The 17733-nt window shown below is 34.3% G+C and overlaps 1 protein-coding gene across 2 annotated transcripts in view; it reads right to left on the bottom strand.

Moving 5' to 3' along the window:
• Nucleotides 1-17733, bottom strand: part of nwk (nervous wreck) — a 275370-nt gene that overhangs the window by 45091 nt on the left and 212546 nt on the right. For both annotated transcript variants that reach the window (XM_067280045.1, XM_067280044.1), the window contains exon 22: nucleotides 15787-15850. In XM_067280045.1, the coding sequence (XP_067136146.1) occupies nucleotides 15787-15850 (64 nt within the window). The remainder of the gene's footprint in view (nucleotides 1-15786; nucleotides 15851-17733) is intronic.

Raw genomic sequence — 17733 nt, 5'->3', positions numbered from 1 at the left:
CTCCGTACCATTCGTACTCCCACGGATTCAAATTCGGCGAAAGGTTTTGTACGTATCGTTCTCCGTTCCCTCTCCATGGGGAAATAGGGCCTTCTTCCAGATACTGATTATAAAAAGGGTATCGCGCGCGGAATTGTCTTTGCGGGAAGGCGGGTGGGGATCGCAGGGAAAATTGTTGCGGTGGACAATGAACGCTGCAGGCTTGGGGATAACGTGGATTTCGCATCCCATTGTTTGCCCTTTCAACTTCTTGGGTTCGATTTGTTCGCGAAGGTTCATCTCATCGGAAGACGTTTGTTTGTTTTAGCGCTGGCTGTTGATCTATCTTTTTCCCTAATGTCGCTAATTGCTTCGAAAAATGCGCGATTTTTGTGTTGAGAGCCGATTCTCTCCACGGATTGGTCTCCTCTGACTGAGCGTCGCAATTATCTACGATATCGCCTACACTGGCGACTAAACTCCGCATTTTTCCTGTCAGTTGATCTATTGTCTCCTCGCGGATTGCTATTTTTAACGCTTCTGCGAAGGTTGCTGGATCTTTGCCCATTACCTGTCTTTTTAATATATCTGTTAGGCCATGCAAGAATTGGAAACGCAATTTTTCGTCAAGTTCTCGCTGTTGACAGCATTTGATAATCGCGCTCTCCTGTTTGTTTGCGCCCGTGTGATCTATGGCAGTTGCACTGGCGAGAGTCTGCAAGCAGACTGCGAATTCCTGCACCTTTTCATCTCTCTTCTGGGTACACGCATGGAATTTTTGAACCTTAACCTTTTCCATGTGGTTAGGTACCGATCGGTCTGTATCACGTGACTTCTTCGTTTATCGGTGATGCGAAACGTACCGATCGGTCCAAATTAAAAAATTAATCAAAAACTTCGATTAATTTGCGTTATATTCGAGTTTTTCAGAGATCTTAGCTTTGATTCGCTTTTCTGTATGTTGATTGACTTTGTTTAAGCTAATAAATGTTTTGTTACCACCCCTGGGCCATAAATATTTTGGTAAATACATCCCCTACTATTCTACAGTAAATATTCGCAGTTAACTACACAGTTGGCTGAAAACAATCAAAGGGAAACTCCTTCAACAGTTTTATCGAGTCTCTTCTGTCTTTGTTGATGTTACTTTAACTAATCACAGACTTATGAAATGAAAAAATTGCCGCGAAAAGCCCCGCCTCCAACCTTTGAAGTAAAATGTAAACAATCACTGTAAATTCGCTTTTTAAATCGATTTTTAATTCTAATTAACTAATTTAATGCACTTAGACATTAAATTAGCTAATTCGACAATATTTAGGCGAGTAAATATGTTTTTAAAACTATCTAGCAATAAATATTCCCGGGAAACTCCACTTTCCTATAGTAAGCCTATGGAAGGTGTTTGCGCTGTTAATTTGGCTTTAAAATTTTTGTCAAATGAATTCGTATATATTATAAATATATTTAATTATTTTACAAAAGTAAAAGCAAAGCTCTATGACTGACACAGTTGTACAGCTGACTAATCGGTGTCGCTTCACGATAACAATCGATTACTCTCCCAGCTAAGTAGTTGGAGACATAGTGTGAGTAATGGCAATAACTTCTCCCCCGCTCTAGGTAGAAAGCTGCGGTTTGTTTTGTTTAATAGAGGACAGATGTTTCTATCTAACAGATGTACAAAGTTCAGCGATTCTCTGTAAATTAATTTTTTTTTTTGTTCGTAACCTTCAAATTTGTTCGTAAACTTCATATTATTTTAAATACATATAAAACTAAAAATTATACAATCGTAAACTGTAATATGTTTTTACTCAAACACAAAAAACAGATTGAATATAGCGATTCAAAAAATTACCCAAAAACGCAAAAATGCACCGCATAACGAATTCCACCTATTTACTTAATGCTAAAGGTTTTCCGCATGAAAAGGATTAATAGAGTATGGCTCTTGATCAAATCTCTGGATCATTAGCCTTTGAAAGGTATCGAAGTTCGTCACGCATTTCATCTGCAGATTGTGCCATGCGAAGTCTCGGGCCACGCCCGTGAGCTTGCACTTGGCAATGCTCAGACACTGGCGAGGTGTCCATCCTGCCAAACTCGCAATTTCTCCCAATGTGTTGAAAAAGTCTGAGACACGTTCCGTTTCGCCCAAGAATGACGGGATCAATCCTCCGAACGCGGAGAAGGAGGGGAGAGAGCCACTACTGCCACCGTCCCGAGGTCGCGTCAGAACACATGCATCAGCCTCCATTGTTCAACCCACTTTCTAGAGAAACTTTTTGTCGGCTTACTTACTCAAATTTTGTGGTCCAAAATATATCCCAAACTTCTGAGACTGGACTTAAATATCCCACTTCTGACACCAGTAAGGTCGCCGACTGGTGGGGATAAGTTAATCCCATGTCAGGATGAGCCTAAGGGATGTTTGCATGTGGGTGTGGCGGAGGAAGCAAATGATGACAAGTGTTTTACATACGGAAACCCGTTTATTGAATAACATATATGCTTACATCCACAATTGACAGTCCACTTGTCTACAGTCCTTTGGAGTGGCGAGGATTTCCCTTCCATTGAAGCCTCGGGGCAAACGAGATGAGATCGATGGATAGCTGCTCGCAGAGGTGCTGAGGTGTCCTACGTTGTTGGCGACGACACAACACGACACCGGTCACGGCTCTTTGCGGGATGCGGAGGAGACTCCCCCCGACCTTGGAGATTCCGATTTTTATAGTTTTTCGCTTGCTATTCCGATTTCCGATTGGCCCCTTGTCCCCTTTCCCATTTTCCGATTGGTCTTTCTTTTGTTTCTATACGAAACTCGGGACGACCCGGGTCATGGGAAAGGTCCGATTCGGAGTGTCCATCTGGCGCCTTTTTGACCATTATGTTCGGAGACTGTTGATAAATTTACAAGACTTGAACTCATAATTTAGCCCGTTGTTCTGTCATCTAGGAACTTTTACGATTCAAGCGTGACGTTTTCTATCTATTAAACTGTCCCCCCCTTCCGAAGTTGTCTTCTTAGATCGACTATTTATGAGCACTTGAGTCAGACTTTCACCTATTATGAGTCTTTATGTCATAATTCTATCTATTTATGGGCTTTCGTGTCAGAATTCTGCCCTTCCGTTTGACATAGATGAATCGTTTTTAACACGTGTTTCGGCACGTGTTCCGACACTCGTTGTTTACATTTTGCATCGTGATGTCTAGATCAAAAGCTTTTCCCCCCCTCTCTTCTATATAATCTATTGTTATAATTTAAATGCAAGAATTTCGTAATTTACGGACCTCATCTGCAACCTCACATGATGGGGGAATCTATAATTCTAAAATATGAGCTTTTAAAGGCAAAAGAAGGGTCCCAATTGTAAAATTTAACCATAAAATGGATTATTTGTTGAAAGAGCATTCAAAATAGCCACGAAAAAAATTAGAATTCCGGCTACCATTTGAAAAAAATTCGTAAAGACACTTACATCACCGCGTGCACTAACTCGCGCTTTCACAATTTCTAAATTTTTATTCATAAAACCACATAATGAACCCGAAAATGAAACTATCTGAGCCATGGAGGATGCCATGTTGCTTTCCACCGTAAACTACTGCTACAAGCGACCGTTTTTGCCGTTTGATGGTGTGCACTCCCACCGGAATTTAGGAATGCGTTCTGCAGGAATTTTTAAACGGATGTCGCTCGCGCAGAGTTACGTGGAGGAATAAAAGAATGCACCCCATGTTCACTTTTTTTATGATATAGTATGGTTATTTTATGCTGCAGAACCAATTAGATGTTTTAACATGGAAAAATGCGTTTTGTATAACAGACGTTTCACTTAACGGATGTGCACCTGGAACGGATTAAGTATGTTATATGAGGCACCACTATACTATACTTATAATTAAACTTACAGTTGATGGGTGCTATTCATCTATTTAAAGTAGACACACAATTTATATTTTGGCAGTTATTTTTAAGAAAAAAATTTGAAACAAAAATTATTTAAAATAAAATATTTACTAAAAGTATAAACAATTTTAAAAATAAAATAAATACAAATAATTATTGTATTTATTTCTGTAATGACGAAAATATTAAAAATATACAACAATGACACAGTTTGCAATGGAGCCTTGTTGTAAATTGTGCTACAGTTGTATATTTATTGTATTTTCATAATCATAATTTTATACATTTTATATTATTTTTCAATTTTTTCATATCATTCTACTTATTTTTCATATGTTCTTTATTACTGCAATTTTGAGTGAATAACTCATTTGCTATTTGTTTGAAAGATAATTTGAACGGGGATTCTGGCAGTGGTTCTCAATCTTTTTGAAGTCAGGGAACAATAAACTTTGGACATTTTTTCCACACAAAACACTTACAATACATCAGCTTTAAAGCAGGGTGGCAAACCTTTTTGAAATCAAGCACACTCGGTATAGTAGATGACAACATTGACATTTGCTGATTACATTCCCATACAAAAATTATTTTACATTGTATTGATTTTTCTTTTGCAACAATTTTTAATTGTAAATTTGATTTTTTCGTGGAACACTTGAAGTGGCTTCATGGAGCACCTGTGTTCCACGGACCATAGATTGAGAACCACGGGATTAAGGTATAGTTTGGTGCTTTTATGATAAACCATATTTATTTATTTTTACACTTAATTTACATAATTGAGACAGTTCATAAAAAATTTCAATTAAATTATGGAAATAGCAAGTGTGAGTACAGGGGTGAATTTCTCAGTATTTCAGAGAAATTTCTCAGTAGCCACTTTCATGTTAAGGCTAAGTGCTATACCATACACACAAAGCAACTTCAAATGCACCTTAATGAAGACAAGACACAAATGTGTGTGTGTGTGTGTGTGTCACTGTACTATTATCTTTGTTAATAAACACTTGGATTAAAAGTTATTTAACATTTTGAATATTATACAAATGTTTTAATTAAAATTAATACCAAAAAACCTTAAATCCAGTAAAATGGAACATTTATTAATGAATTGAATGTTTTTGCCCATATATAATGGCCATCTTCAGGTTCTAGAAAGGAACATAATAAATAGAACAAAGTAAATTTGGTATTATAAGCATTCAAGAAATACAAATTTACATTGTGAGTCACATGCACAGGAGTATGAATATAATAAATAAAACAGAAAATAGGATTAAAAATCAACACACTAAAAACCTTTTTGTGTCCAAGTACAGTACAAACAAGTTTAGATATAAACTAACGTTTTTGATCAAAATCTTGGTCTTCATCAGGCTATTGACCAGCATATCACGTCTTACCCTCTTATTTGTATATTTTCTACATGCGGTCCCTTCTGTTTCAATTGCATCCCCCTTGGTTCCCGGCAGATGCCCTACAACCCTCCTTTCCTCCCTCTTTTCCTCCTCATTCCCACTCCACCTCACTCTCTACTACCCATACCCAGTGGTGATATTCGAAATAGTTAACAAAGGGTTCGCTAGCAGAAAATTTTTCCCTGACAATCACCGACAAACGAAATGGAAGTTTTGGCTAGAAATAATTACAATACCTTTTCCTGCGATATATCTAATAATCAGTGGCGTATTTGGAACATAACGAGCCCTGGGTGAAGACCAGGAACAATAGCATATTAGTGCTATCGACATTTATTTTTTTTTAGGCAAAGAAATTTTTCACCCCAAATGGCACTGCTGATAATAGACAGATGTCATTGTCTCTCGAAATACAATATCCTTTTTATTTCGCTGTCCATAGCCTGACACGTGTTCCACAGCCATCTTGTATTATCTCACGCGCGTGAGATTGTGGGATCTCTCTTATGACTTGATCTAGTTTCAAGAACTCTCTTAAATCAATCGCGATTAAACCTCGTTTCGGTCGAGAGAGATCACACCAAGACATAGTCCCCGACCTTGCTCACAATCTAGATTGAAATGCTCGGTGCGAACGGAGTATAAGGCTCTAGTTTAGTAGTATTACAGAGTATAATATGTATATTTTAATATATTAAAAAAAAAAAAAAAAACAAAACCACTGAGAAATGTTCTGTGTGTTTAACAAGGTTCGGAAAACTGAAAATTTTAACAACGGGTTCAGCCGAACCTGTGTGAACCCGCTGAATTTCACCACTGCCCATACCTATCCCCCTTTCCTTCCCAAGGCTATACCATTGAGTCAGGCCTTTCCTTTAACATCCTATCCTATTGACCAGCATAAAATTCAAAACTGGAATTCAAACGTGTTTAAAATTATTTTAAATTCCAAATTATTTAAAAATTGGAAACAAATTTTTGCCGTACATGCTACTGAAGTAATAAAAATATTGTTACATCCCCACAATTAAATAATAAGATGTATTTGCTGGTGTAGAAATGTTATCAACATGCTAGTATTGTTCATGCTTTTTTCTCATAGCACCACTTCCATGAATACAAAATATTGGCGGCATCTTTCACATAAATACAGTTGCCAGCCAGGCCGGTTTTATATATTTCCAATGCTTCCAGGTTGCAAAGGTGTAGAACCTGATCTGACATTTTTACCAATTTGGTCCTATGGAGATTGGCTTGTATATACAAAAAGATTTTTAATGTGTTGATTTATCCTTCCCAGAACTGTGCAAGAAGTTGTTTTAAGATTAAAAAATTGACAATAAAAATATTAAATACAAAACAGGAATAATTAAATAAATACAGTGAATTTCTTGATAGCTTCATAAATTTCCAGATTTTCAAAATATTTAAGCCATGTCAGAGCCAAAGCATGATGTAATAGGACTCTATCAAAAGAAACATCAATGTTATAGTCTCAAGCAAAGGCCACTAAGGTAGTTGCCAGTGGCGTGCCATGACATTTGATGACAGGGAAGCTGTGTTTCTGTAAGAAGCCGACTTCCAGGGGCAATCAGTTAATTGCGCGTCAGTGATGGTCTAGGGCAGTGGTTCTTAACCTTTTTATACTCGCCGCCCACCAAATATTTCATAATTTTTTTGTGACCCCCATTTTTTAATAATAATTTATATTTGATAATTTATCTATAATAAATTGATTTTTTTATTATTGCTTTATTTTTATATAATAAATGTAAATCATAATTTTATTATTTCATTATCTATTTAAATAACATTCAAACTTCACAATTAAACATGAAAACTCATTAATTTTTAACAGAAAATAAAATAAGAAACATGTCGATAAATCGATCCAATGTCAATGCTAAAACTAAACTAAAACTAAAACGCCCACTTGTAGTAAGGATTTTGCATAACTTTTGCAAAAATATTTAAATTTTCAAAGCCTACTATTTTTCCTAATTATTTTTAAAATTCCAAGCATTAATAGTTTCTTAAAATTGCTTTGGAATAAAAGAAGTAAATACTGTGGTGTAAGTAGCATATTTACATTTATTTCTTCTGTACTAACAAAGTTGTATGTAGGAAGAAATACAAAATAAATAAATAAAAACTAAATAGGAAAACTTTATCTTTCTTATTTCACTTTTCAATACGATATTCGGAATATACATCAATTTTCTTTTTATTATATTCTGAAGGAAATTTTGCATAATTTGGCGGCCCCCGGCAAACTTCTTATGGACCCCCAGGGGCCGCGGCCCCCTGTTAAGAATCACTGGTCTAGGGTCCATTCGTATTCATTTGTTCGATAAGCCAGTAAAAACTGTAGACTTCTCTAAATGTATTTTTAATATCACAATTACATTCTGAATTGCTAGCCACGATATAAGGGCTAAAATTAAAAATAAATTATAAAAACTTACTCGGTGAAATAAAATGTGCGGTGGATATACATACCTGGTACAATGTATTGTTCGATTGTATTAATATACTTTTAAAGAAAATTATAATTAAAATATAGCTTTGTAAAGAAACGTACATAAAAATAACATAAAATATTCTTTACTTTTTAAATCTTAAAACAATCCACTTAGTCAAATATCTTGATACGAGTAGCTAATGGATGGAACTAGTGACGGTCCAGGTAGGTGTGTAGTGAGTGTGTGCGTGCCAAATCCCGAGGGTGCCGATACCGGTCAATGTCAAATGCCTCTTTTATTGCATCACTAGTATATCTCAAAGAACGCCAAAGGGCTGTTGTAAATTTTAAACGTTTCTCACTGTAGCTGTAAAAATCTAACTATGTTAAACTTAATAGTCATTCATTTTCTAACTAATTCGTTTTAATACCAGGTGTACACGGAAATCAGTTTCCCACTGTACTGAGCGAGTGATTGGTTCTGTTAAGCTTTTGTTGAAGTAAAATTCTGGCTCTTTCAACAGGATTTTATTTATGTCCCCATTCCCTAATCTCTTAATTATTTAGTCACTTTTTAAGTAGAAATAAGTCGAAACCAGTTACTTTGTACCTGAATATCTGTAGTCTTGGGAAAACAGTGGAAAGACAAATTTTTATGACAACGGATATATAAATCGTAAATTTAAGGAAAATAAATTCTAGAGCTTTTTTTTATACCATTGTATGTACTGTACGTCTCATTCATTATTCATTAAATTTGGTTGTAAATGATGCTGCCAAAGTAACAGTTAATTTTTAACACTGTACTAGAATTGTACACGTTTTTTCTGCATCCCCTTACAGATGGGACATACTAAATCGTAATATCACCGGTTTAACATTGAAATTCGTAAGTAATATAAGATGGGAGAGCGGAATAAACGCAGAATAAATATATCAAATATTTTAATGGAGTTTTTTAAACTCCTGTCAACTATTCAGAACTATCATAAAAACGTGCCAGTAAACTCCTATCGGTTGGGTTGTTATAAATCTAGTCTAGGATGGGCAACCCTTTTTATAACATGGGCCAGAATAAATTTTACGTTTTTTTCTGTGCCGTAGTAGTTAATTGACGCCTTCTTGTGACTCGTAATTTTTTTAGTCTGCAAATATGAAATAAATAAATAAAAAGTTAATTACTACATTTATTTTTTTATTGTTTTTGAAAATTACAAAGAATTGGAAAAATAACTAATTAATAGTTATTTTTCCAATTTAATAATTTATTAAAGATCTCGCGGGCCGGATAGAAACTTTTCGCCAGCCGTAGCTGGCCCGCGGGTTGCCCGCCGTTGATCTAGTCTGCTCATGATTCACATAATCGGGCGAGGGTGGCCGAATATCTAGCAGGCGGCTAACAGCCCACAACCGCTCCGGGATATAAAGTCGCGTACTCTTTACGCGTGTGTCGCTTCTACCAGCTAAACCGTGACGTTGGTGCTCTGTAAAGCGCATGCGCCAATACCTATAATCTGGCTGCTTGGAAGTTGACAGGCAGGCGGCTAACAGCTCAGAACCAATCCAGGTTATAAAGTTGGACTCCGTACGCGTGTGTCGCTTCTACCAGCTAAACCGGGTGAGGTTGGTGCTCTGTAAACCGCATGTGCTAATGCCTATATAATCTGGCTGATTAGAAACTGACCCGGTTTTCGACATTCCTTCCGCCACCGAATTATTCGAATATACAATAGCAATCTTATCGTTTTTTTTTAACATGTAGTATAGAAATTTGTAAAAGATACATAATGCAGTTATAATAAAATATTCATTTTAATTAATTCAAAGTACGTTAAAATATGAAAATTTATATTTTATAAAATACAAGGGAAGGAAATTGGAAGGTGGAATCGGCGCTTCCATCGCTTCCAATGACGGCACGCCACTGGTAGTTGCACATAGGCCCTTCCAGACTGTGTCTTGATGTTTCTTGAATCTAGCGCCCAAAGATCCATAAGTCGCTCCAACATATTTGTAATGACAATCCAATCTGTTATCCTGTAAGGTGCCATCCATAAATGGTGTCCACACTGGAAGGGAGACAGGGGTTATGACAAGTTGGACAAAGTCAGACAAGGAAAAGAGGAGGAATCAAGCTTCAGTGGATGTCTATTTTATTTCATTAAATTTTATACAGTTTATGTATTTCATTATATTTATTTCAAAATTTCTTGTTCATTTTGTTTTTACTTATGATATCTATCATTCATAAAGTGATATTAGGTTTTAATGGGGGAGGGTTGAATTTTATTGGATGTCCAAAGAGGGAAGAGGGTTATGGAAATTGGGACAAGAGGGAGGAGGAATAAAAATTTTAAGAAAAATGAGGATATAATTTATGGACAACCCCTACAGGAAGTGAGTAGACCACAGGTGGAGTTCTCTCATCAGCACGATCCTTATCATTCTAAAGTAAAGTGAAGGCAATAGGGTTCCTTTCATATGCATTTCTAAACTTGAAGACTTCTGCTATTTCCTTGAAAATATCACATAAAATTTTGCTGTAGATGACAGTCCTACAGGGCCTACTATCGTCATACCTGGAATTCATGTAAGTGTGATAATCTTGTATGATGGTCTTAACAAAGTTTGGTTGGTAATCATGGGCCATAATTATAAGGAAGATATAACCATAGCTGTGGTCCCTCAAAGTCAGAACAATGAGTATGTGATCTTTTAACCAGGACCTTGGAAGTAGCTAGCTTATAAGAAAATGGATCACGTGAAGATGGAGGAATGAATAGTGACTTGTAAGGGGCTGTCCGTAAATTACGTAAGGTATTTTGGGGTGGGTGGGGGTCAAGGATTTCTTATGATTTCTTACTCAGGGGTAGGGGGTAATAGATCTCATCTTACGTAATATTCTTATTTTTATTTTTTAATCTCGTTGAGTGGTAAAGTTTTGAATTTGGCAGTTTCTATTAAGAATGCTCGTTGTAATAATGTCATCTTGTGTGACGTAATAGAATAATAACACTAGCAGACTCACGCTCTACACATTTTTTATCATAAGAGAAAGGCCATGTGGTGGTTTCTCTTTCTTTTTTTTATTAGAATAAGTGAATCACTCCTATGGGTGTGTAACACTAAGAATATGTAAACCAAAATACATGATACAAAGTAAACATAAAGTGTCTAGGTTTTCTGTAGAGCAATAGCAAGAGGCAGTTTCTGCCCGGTTATACATCGCTAGGTAGCTTCTAAAATTACCAAGCTCAGTAAAAAGTTGAGAAGTAGCAAATGTTAAATCTTTAAATGGCGATGAGAGCCTGCATTCAACACTAGGAAAATAGTCTTGTTATTCTACCAGTTTTACTGCTCAACCATTGTTGATTCCACTTTTGCATAGTGTTGTCATGAACAAGGGAGGCAGGAGGGGGCAGCTGCCCCCTAGAAATTCGAAAAAATTATTTAAATTGCTAAGTTTTAATTAAAATAATCTTCTTAGGCTTCTTGTAAGTTAAAAAAAATGTTTTAATTAAGATATTTCTTTTCCGATACATAGTAAATGATTAAAACTTTATGAATCGTTTTTATTTTACCTTCATACAATTCATATCCTCTATCAATTTACATCATCTTGCTCTCCCCGGCCCATTGGCTGGCGACGGTCTTGGTCATGAATATAATTTTTAAGGCTGCTACGTGAGAGAGGAGTGTCAAGTCAGTGTCCTTTGCAACTGACTTAGCCTCAAAGTCAGCTTTTTCATTTCCTAATATACCAGTATGGCCAGGAACAAATATGAAAGTTATCTTATTTACAAGATTTTTAATATGGCACTGGATATATGTGATTTTATTGCTATTGCAATTGGGATTTAATAGAGCTTTTAGGACAGACTGAGAATCACTGGAAATGTTGATAGACAGAGTTTTGTTTGGTAGTGAAGTGGCCCACTGAACAGCTTGGTAGACAGCATCTTCTTCAGCTTGATATGTAGGGGTATCTTTACCTTCTAACATATTTTGGACAAAATATGTCAGTTTGGAGGAAGATACAGATACTTGAGTGGACATGAAAGGGGCTTTTGGACCCATCTGTGTAGATGTTAATGTCTGCATGGTTATCCATAGAGGAAGTAGATGACACCAAATGTATCCTGGGGATAACCTTGTTTACAGGGTGATGATCAGAGATAGTAGGGTAATTGCAATGTGGTAGCATATGAACAGCCATAGATAGGAGTAGAGACCGTTGTTGAGCCTTGATGTTTGTAGTTCTGATGTAGTAGTTTTGAACCTTTTTTACAATACATAGTGGCAAAGGAAGGAGTTCTGCTAGAATCAGAGAGGATTAGTAGAAACAGTTCTGCAGCACTTTGAAATTCTGATGGCAAACTGTCTTGAAAAGAGAGTTATTTACTTTCTACTGAATTTTTACTAGTTACATGATCCCAGCTAGAGGCCGCGTAAAGTAGATTGGTTATATTGCCCCATTACATAGAGTTTCACAAGCTTTATAATTTAGTTCCCAGGTGCACCTAGCACATTTTATCAGCATGTAGTTTATTTTCTTGGCCTTAGCCAAGATGTAATCAATATGATAACGGAATGTGGTTTCTCTCTATTCTTTCTTGTTTTATTTTGTATAACGTTTCTGTTTACATGTGCACTAGCCAGTGATCTGTCAAAGTATTTTGCGTCCTTTTGTGAAAATTAAAATTAATATAAAAATGAATATTATGACGTTGATTAATGATGATGATAAAAAAGATTGTTAATAATTAAAAAATAAAGTTCTTAAAATAACGTAGTAAGTATGGTTGCTGTGTATTCTAATTCTGTGTACCGTCCTTGTAATCGAAAAAATGATTCTGGTAGACGATCATACAGCAATGGTTAGGAAATTTTCGTTTATTTAATCAAATGCATTTCGGGTTGGTTTATCTCCCAACCCCTCTTCAGTGCTGTCAAAGAATACAAAATATGGTAAGGTTTCCGATAATATTAAACATCACGTAAATTGGAATACAATAATATAAAACTTACATATCATATGTTGGTATATTTTTTAAAATATTTTTCTATATTTTAACACAAAGGTGTATTACATTCTCTATAACATAAAAAAATTTTTTGTGATTTAATACAATTTGATAAAAAAATATACAGTTATTCAATTTAGATTATTTATATAAAAACTTACATTTGCAGTGAATGTGCATTGTTCCTAATGAGGGTGAAGATGAGTAAAAACTAAAAAGGCAGGTGTTTATCCTATCTTAACCGTGTTACAGTTTACTGACAAGTGCTGTAATGTTATCCAATACATTCTTGGCATTCCGAATATTGAGGTGTGCTTTAAACGATGTTTAGCATATGGAGGTGTCCTCTATTAATTTGTACCATTGGGGGTTTATTGTCATACCATCGGAAATATTAATAAGATGCTCTGGTACAATGGTACAAATTAATAGAGGACACCTCCATACGCTAAACATCGTTTAAAGCACACCCCAATGTTCGGAATGCCAAGAATGTATTGGATAACATTACAGCACTTGTCAGTAAACTGTAACACGGTTAAGATAGGATAAACACCTGCCTTTTTAGTTTTTACTCATCTTCACCCTCATTAGGAACAATGCACATTCACTGCAAATGTAAGTTTTTATATAAATAATCTAAATTGAATAACTGTATATTTTTTTTTATTATTATGTACAGACACAATGAAGTGACGTTTTTTTCCCAACACCAGGCTAGTTGAATCTTTTATTTAGTTAGCTTAGTTATTGACACTGAAACGGCAGTTGATACTAATATAGGCAGATATAAGAGGATATGGAGGAAGAAACACACAGAGAAACGAACTACACTACAAAGATACAAGTTAGCTGAAGAGGGGCTGATGCCCGAAATGTTGATGTATGTGAAAACGTTCTAACTAAATAAAAGATTCAACTAGCCTGGTGTTGGGAAAAAAACGTCACTTCATTGTGTCTGTACATAATAAGAAAATACAACACGGTTTCGATATCTCTTGTATATTTTTTATCAAATTGTATTAAATCACAAAAAAATTTTTTATGTTATAGAGAATGTAATACACCTTTGTGTTAAAATATAGAAAAATATTTTAAAAAATATACCAACATATGATATGTAAGTTTTATATTATTGTATTCCAATTTACGTGATGTTTAATATTATCGGAAACCTTACCATATTTTGTATTCTTTGACAGCACTGAAGAGGGGTTGGGAGATAAACCAACCCGAAATGCATTTGATTAAATAAACGAAAATTTCCTAACCATTGCTGTATGATCGTCTACCAGAATCATTTTTTCAATTACAAGGACGGTACACACAGAATTCTTAAAATAAATTGTTCATTCGAATTCATTAAATTTTTATATTTTTAAATTTGTTCACATAGTCTTTTATAAATAATAGTACATATTAATTAACTAATTAATAATTATATATTTTGGACCTAAGGTTTTTAGGGTTTCATTAAAAAAATTTTTTTTTGTTAAAATCTTTCTATAAAATCGTGCCTAAATGTCACGTAAGATAGGGAAGGGTGAAGGGGGATCAAAAAAAAATATTATGGTTTCTTACACAGGGGTGGATGGGGGTCTAGAATGGCCGAAATCACCCTTACGTAATTTATGGATGACCCCTAAGAACTTTTTCAGTAAACATTGGAAATGAAACAGCCATTATCTATAGTAATAAGCACGTCAAGAAAGTAGGTTACCCATCCCTGCCCTAAAGTTGTAGCAATTTCTTTAAGCTGTCCTGTATATTGGAACAATACAAAAAGACTCTTCTAACCAGTACTCTGAATGCAGAAAGTATATACTTGTAAGGGTCATTAGATGTCATTAGACCATGATGGGATGTACAGAAGAGCATAAGTTGGCTTGATATATATATATATATCAGTATAAATATCTCCATTCTTAAACTGAATGTTAATGTCTAGGAAGTGTAGACAACTAGTGCTCTGTTGTTCTAGTTTTAGGTTTTAATCGTGTCTATTGTTGTTAATCACATTCAAAAACTCCTGAACCCTCCAGTTATTTCTCCAAATTATGAATACATCATCCACATATCTTTTATAGAATAAGATGTGTTCTGTGAAAAATCTGAGGATATCTTTTTTGTGCTTACATAGTACAATTTTGCATAAAAGTCCTGAAATAGGACTTCCTGTTGGGACTCGTTTCTTTTGTTTATATGACTTGTTAAATTTAAAAAATTAATAATAGCAAATTAATGTGACTAACTCATTCATTTCATTTGGGTAAGCAGATAACTCTGGTTTGTGTTGAATCATGAACTCAATAACTGCATTGAAGCATGATTCAAATTTAATAGAAGAATCCAAGCTTTCAAAGTCCATTACTGTTCCTATTTCATCATTCATTAAATTCAAGCCTTCTAATTCTCTTACCACCTTGCTTGGGTCTTGTGCCACATAAATGCTGTCTTGTAGTTGATCAGAAATGTGTCTGTGTAGGCATTTTTGATAGCCTATAGGCCATCATTCTGAGTTCTTCATCAGGTTTTTTTAATGAGGAATCATTAAAAAAAAACTCGATGAAGAACTTGGAAAGAGTTCAAAACGTTTGTTTTTGTTTTGTTTTTGTTATCTTCACACTGTAATTGGTTCAGAGTATGTGATTAACTATATCCTTGTGTGGTGAGTAGTTGTTTACTCTTTAGCGATGCCAGCTAAAGTAAAACTTAAGTTCTGTGATTTTAAAAACCTGATGTTCTTTAGATCTTAGCAAAACCTGAAATTCTGTGCATTCATGAAATAATCAAGAATAGAAAATTCTGTGTTTACAATTTATAAATAATAATTAAAACATATTTTTAGTTAATGTACTTATTGCTATCATAACAACATAAACACCATCTGTGGAAAAAACTGTTCTGTGTAATTCACCTGCCTCTGTCAAATAAGATTAAATTTAATTATTATATTAAACAAAAGCAGAATTTTATAATTACCTTTGTACTATTTTTCTGTAGTGAGGAAATGGATTGAAATATTCTTCCTTTTTTCTTTTTTAATCTATATTAGAAACTCAAATTATATATTTAATCATAAAAAATTTAATTTCAGAAAAATAAATTAAAATTAAAATATCCATAACAAAATTTATTTGTTTTGTTATTAATAGTTTAATTAATTCATAAAAATAATTTATTTAATAAACTGTTTTTGATAAGTCTTTTTTTGAGCAAAAATAAAAAAATAAGTTTATTCTCTTTTATGTAATCAATACTATACAAAATACCAAACTTTACTATACAAACGTAAAAATATATCCTCAAATGTTTCTTAATAAATATTAATATATCACACATCTTAAAATAGTTATTTCAACTAGAATCAGATTATAAGATGGTTATTTTAAGAAACAGCACTTACTGAAGCTAATGTGGAATTATTTGATGCCAAATCTAATTGTAAGATGATATTATGTAAGTCTTCTAATAATGCTCTAACCTTACATTGATTATGTTGGAAACATACGGATAAAATTGGCATAAAACAGATACATATTTTACTGTCAGGTCTTTTGTGACTGGTAATGTATTGCAGATGCAATAATGTGATGAAAAATATTTTACATTGACAATGCAAATTTGGGGAAAAACTACAGATGAATCATGCCTCAAAAAACCATCATTGTCAGTTTCTTTGTTTAAGGACTAATTCTGAAAAATTTCAAGTAATAATAGTATATCACATAATGCATCATATTATTATAAATGTTGATAGAAGTTATTCATTTGTAGCAGAATAACTTCATTTACCTGTAACTAAAATATTGCAACATCTGTCATATAATTTGAAACTAAGATTCTTGAATGAGGCTTGTTAAAAATTAACTACTGGCAGTGAAAAATTTTTTTCTCCATCGATGCAATCTGATCTTTTGAGAAGCTTCCAGATTTAATAATGAAGTTTCTACCTCACTCTTGTTGCATTAGGTGTCATGGATACAAGATAAATAACTTTATTTTCTCATGGACTTAATAGTATCTCCTCTTCATTGCTTATGAATATCTTAATTCTTTCTTGGTTTGCAATGGGCTTCACATCTGAATTAAACATCTAATCAATTCCTAGCATAAGTGATACTGGATCAGTTCTGCTAATCCATTACTACTTATAGTAGAAATTGATAAACAAATATGATTGCTTTTAAAGTAGTAACTTTGTATAAGATTTTAATGCAAGATTTCAAAATTTCAAATGGTTTAATCATTTTAAAATATCATGACAAAGAACTTGAGATTACTCATTACCCAAAATCTCCTTATAACTAATCCTTAAAACTAACTTACACTAAAGGAAAGCAGAAAACAGATGATAGGGTGAGAAGTAACAAAGATGGAGGAAAGAACAGAATAAAGAACCTGGGTTGTATGAACATCTTTCTGTTGTTGTGAAGGGCCACGTAGAAACTTTCTTGGGTACAATTCACACTTCCATTCACCTATCCTTAGTTCAAGATGGTTTCTATAAATTCCTAGTCCAATTTGTCATTCGTTCATCCAAGCCCAAAACTCTTCAAGTTGAGATGCAAACTTCAACACTGTAACATTGGTCCAAGTTCAGGAGTCTCTCTTCCTCCAAATTCACTTCACCAGTCTCTTGGGTACTCAACAACTACCTCTATTCTCCTGTTCGTCCTCTCACTAAGAAGACCAGCCAAAAAGTGACTCTTTCTCCCTACATGTGCCCTCAGGAAACTCTGCATTCATTAAAATCCATCCAATGAACAAAGTGATAATAAATACAAATACGTCGCACTAACCTTGTATAGCTTTGCAGTTAATTTTTAAAATGTAACACTAAAGTTTTTGGTCCACCCTAAGACTTTCTTCAGATGGAGTTCTATAAAAAAATTTCTGGTGCAATTCGAGTTCAATTTAGCTTCTGAT

This window comes from Centruroides vittatus, unplaced genomic scaffold (assembly GCF_030686945.1).
Source record: "Centruroides vittatus isolate TY-2023 unplaced genomic scaffold, ASM3068694v2 contig_880, whole genome shotgun sequence".
In the NCBI taxonomy this organism is placed as follows: domain Eukaryota; kingdom Metazoa; phylum Arthropoda; class Arachnida; order Scorpiones; family Buthidae; genus Centruroides; species Centruroides vittatus.
This window is presented reverse-complemented; position numbering and strand designations above follow the sequence as displayed.